General features: G+C 55.6%; 1 protein-coding gene across 1 annotated transcript; it reads left to right on the forward strand.

Annotated features, from left to right (window-relative positions):
- Window positions 1-437: 437 nt before the first annotated feature.
- Window positions 438-2,879, forward strand: LOC119316663 (tetraspanin-2-like). Its single transcript, XM_037591023.1, has 2 exons — window positions 438-1,084; window positions 2,252-2,879. The coding sequence occupies exons 1-2, from the start codon at window positions 578-580 to the stop codon at window positions 2,552-2,554; spliced, it is 810 nt and encodes a 269-aa protein (XP_037446920.1). The 5' UTR covers window positions 438-577; the 3' UTR covers window positions 2,555-2,879.
- Window positions 2,880-3,305: the final 426 nt, after the last annotated feature.

A 3,305-nucleotide genomic window follows, 5' to 3' on the forward strand; every position in this document is an offset into this window, starting at 1 on the left:
AAGGGCCGAGAAGAGGGTAGAGTCGCTGACGCGGCGGGCCCGCGGCTGTTTCGCGCCAAAACAGTTCGTCCCGGCGCCCCCGGGTGCCCCCCAGCGCGCCGGGTTCGGCCTGGGTCCGCTGGCGCTGCTTTCGGCCCAAGCCGACGAAAATCGGGCTCCTGGGGACGTGACTGGACCGATTTTTCGAAGCCGGCGCAAAAAAAAAACGCCTGAAAAGCCTTCCTGGGACGTGGTTGGAGATGCCCTAAACTAGCGGATCGACGTGGCATGTGAAAGCCCAAAGCAAAACAAGCATGCCCATGCCATACTCGTCCAAACAATCCCGGTCTTCCACACACGCTGAACGCGCTGGCTGACAAGCCGCTCGGCGCACGATGCGTCGGCAGCGGGGATCAGGATCACACATGCTCTCCCCTGGCCAGCGTGCCAGCCCCAGCAAACCCCGCCACCTTTCCGCAAAACCGCAAACCCCTTTTATGCCACCCCCCACCCCCGAAGGAAGCCCGCACCGCGTCAAGAACACACAGCACAGGTCTGGGAGAGCGAGAGCGAGAGCGGCAGCGGCGAGCCTGCAGCCATGGCGGTGAGCAACAACATCACGGCGTGCGTGACGCTGATGGCGCTCATCTGCGCGGTCCCCGTCATCGCCTCGGGGGTGTGGTTCGCGTCGGCGCAGGGGGAGGAGTGCGCGCGGCTGGCGCGCTGGCCCGTGGCCATCCTGGGCGGCCTCATCCTCCTGGCGGCGCTGGCGGGCTTCGTCGGCGCCTACTGGAACCGCCGCCGCCTCCTCGCCTTCTACCTCTTCGCCATGGCCGCGCTCATCGCCCTCCTCATCGCGCTCCTCGTCTTCGCCTTCGCGGTCACCCGCGGCTCGGGCGCCTACCCGGTGCTCGGCCGCGAGTACGACGAGTACCGCCTCGACGGCTTCTCCATGTGGCTGCGCGGCTACGTCTCCGACGACCCCGCCCGGTGGGAGGGGATTAGGTCCTGCCTCGCCGTCTCTGACACCTGCAAGAAGCTCGCCCGTCAGGCCGGCTACGTCACCGCCGACCAGTTCTACCAGTCCCACCTCACGCCGCTCCAGGTACTACGTGTTATCCATCACCTAATCCCAGTCCTATATTTTTAGTTGATTTTTGCGGGGAAGCATATTGGAGTGTTAGCTGAATGACGCTACCATGTAGTACTAGAACTAGCTAGGAGTAACAGTTTCACATTTACTGCTTCTTATAACCTGCAAGAAACTTACTACGTATACTAGTATATCGTTGTTTAGCCATAGATTTATGAAATACTCCCACCTTCTCAAACATAGGATTCCACAAAATGAGCATGTCCAACTCACACTGTTTCGACTGAAACTGTGGCCATACTACTCCACTAGATATGATGTGAGCAAACGCATCGGTAGTCACACTTATAGCCGAAACAAGACGTTGAGGTGTGCTTTAGAAGGATCCGGGCATCAGGTTATCTTGGCCCTCGGAGGTGCTACTAGACGATGAGGAGGGGAATCCATCCGGTGGCAACTTTCTGACAGGGCACAAAGAAGCGGTGCCCCCCATTCTTCACGGTCACTGTGATGTGGGCCACTCGGGTTCTCCAATTGCCAAATGGTCTTGAGGGGAATCCGCGCGTAGGCCCATGTAATTAAGCCCTTTGTGGAACAAATCTGACACTGATTTAGACTGCGAATATAATTGAGTGGCGTATCAATGCTACTTTTCACTCCATCCCCTGAGTGAAAGCTTAACCCAAGTACCGTATATATCGGCAACAGAACCATGGAAGAGTTGCTGTCCCAAGAACGAGAAATGGACGGGGACAGTGCCGGGGACAAGGGTCGCATGGGTCGGTGCGTGGGGGCTTGTGATTAGTTCTAGAGTCGTGTGTTGATTACTCCTGCTTATCATCTTAGTTCTGGGGTCGAGGGCACTTGAGCTCGGTTCTGCAGTGGCCGCACGCAGCATCTCGATTCCTCATCTGAGGAGGTTTTGTCTGCCTCTGTTTGCCCCCGCGTGTTCCGGAGCTTTGGTCTCTCACACGTTCATGCATCCATTTCTAGGAAATTCCACCTCACGTGATTAAGAGAAAAGAAAATTGCTTCAGATCCAGCCACTGGCAATGTCGCAGGATGACTGATTCCTGTAAAATTTCTCAGCATAACAATACTAATAACTAAGCTGAAACGTGGGCTCTGAGTCTCTGACAACTGACGGAGCTTGTGGTGTGGTGTGGTGTGTGGATGCAGTCGGGCTGCTGCAAGCCCCCGTCGGTGTGCGGGTTCGGGTACGTGAGCCCGACGGTGTGGACGAACCCGGCGCGGCCGGCGTCGGACCCGGACTGCGGCCTGTGGAGCAACGACCCGGCGCAGCTGTGCTACGAGTGCGAGTCGTGCCGCGCGGGCCTCCTGGCGGCGCTGCGGAGCCAGTGGCACAAGGCCAACATCGCGCTCGTCGTCGCCACCGTCTCGCTCGTCTTCCTCTACCTCATCGGCTGCAGCGCCTACAAGAACGCGCACGCCGAGGCCATCTACCGCCGCTACAAGTGGTGATTCCCATTTCCCATCCCAGCACCGAGAACCAACAGCCATCTCCAAGTAGTATGTTTGCTTCATACTGTATTATTATTAGTAGCTTGGTAACTGGTAGTAAGCTAGTAGGGGAAGATGGGAACTTCAGATTTATGGTTTGCCCATGCATGTATCGTGGAGAATTTTAGCGAGGTGCAAGCGCTGTTGGTGTTGATGTGAATGTTGTAATATGCAGTAGAGATGTTCTTCAGATTTATGGTTAAGAATTTTATTATGTTTTGCTGTCCTCGTGGCTTGATTACTGCTAGAACTGCACCAGTGATCAGTTGAGACGGGACGAATCTCATCCGTTAATTCTTAATTTGTGACTGGTCTTATTTTGTCAGAATGTGGCTGCTCTGCACTAGCATCTGTTTTCTCGTGAGAGCACAGTTCTTGCTTTCTTAGGCCCTCCACTATGTCACCGGTGCCAAATAACTGAAAAGGGTGCCACGTCACTTCTGATGCCAAATGAAAATTTTGTGGCACCGGCTTCACAACGTAGGGCACCGCTCGATCTAAAAGTAGATGACCCCACGCAAAAAAATAATCATTGAGCTAGCCTTCAGAGTGCCTCGCCGAGTTCTTCCTCCTCTCGCCCGAAAGATCCCCTTTGTTTATCCAAACCAAATCAGAAAATTGTATCCTCCCTCTTTCCAAATCCAAGCTTGTGCAGCCAGAAACTGGCGGAGGAAGTGAATGGGCCGAAGCGGGTGGGGGTCGCGAGCAGGAG

The sequence above is a fragment of the Triticum dicoccoides genome, chromosome 6A, assembly GCF_002162155.2.
Source record: "Triticum dicoccoides isolate Atlit2015 ecotype Zavitan chromosome 6A, WEW_v2.0, whole genome shotgun sequence".
NCBI classification, from domain to species: domain Eukaryota; kingdom Viridiplantae; phylum Streptophyta; class Magnoliopsida; order Poales; family Poaceae; genus Triticum; species Triticum dicoccoides.

Bases quoted from the DNA above. Each gene is read 5' to 3' on its own strand.
- LOC119316663 (XM_037591023.1), top strand. From the start codon at position 578: ATGGCGGTGAGCAACAACATCACGGCGTGCGTGACGCTGATGGCGCTC. The intron at 1,085-2,251 runs GTACTACGTGTT...GTGTGGATGCAG, and splicing joins CCCACCTCACGCCGCTCCAG to TCGGGCTGCTGCAAGCCCCC.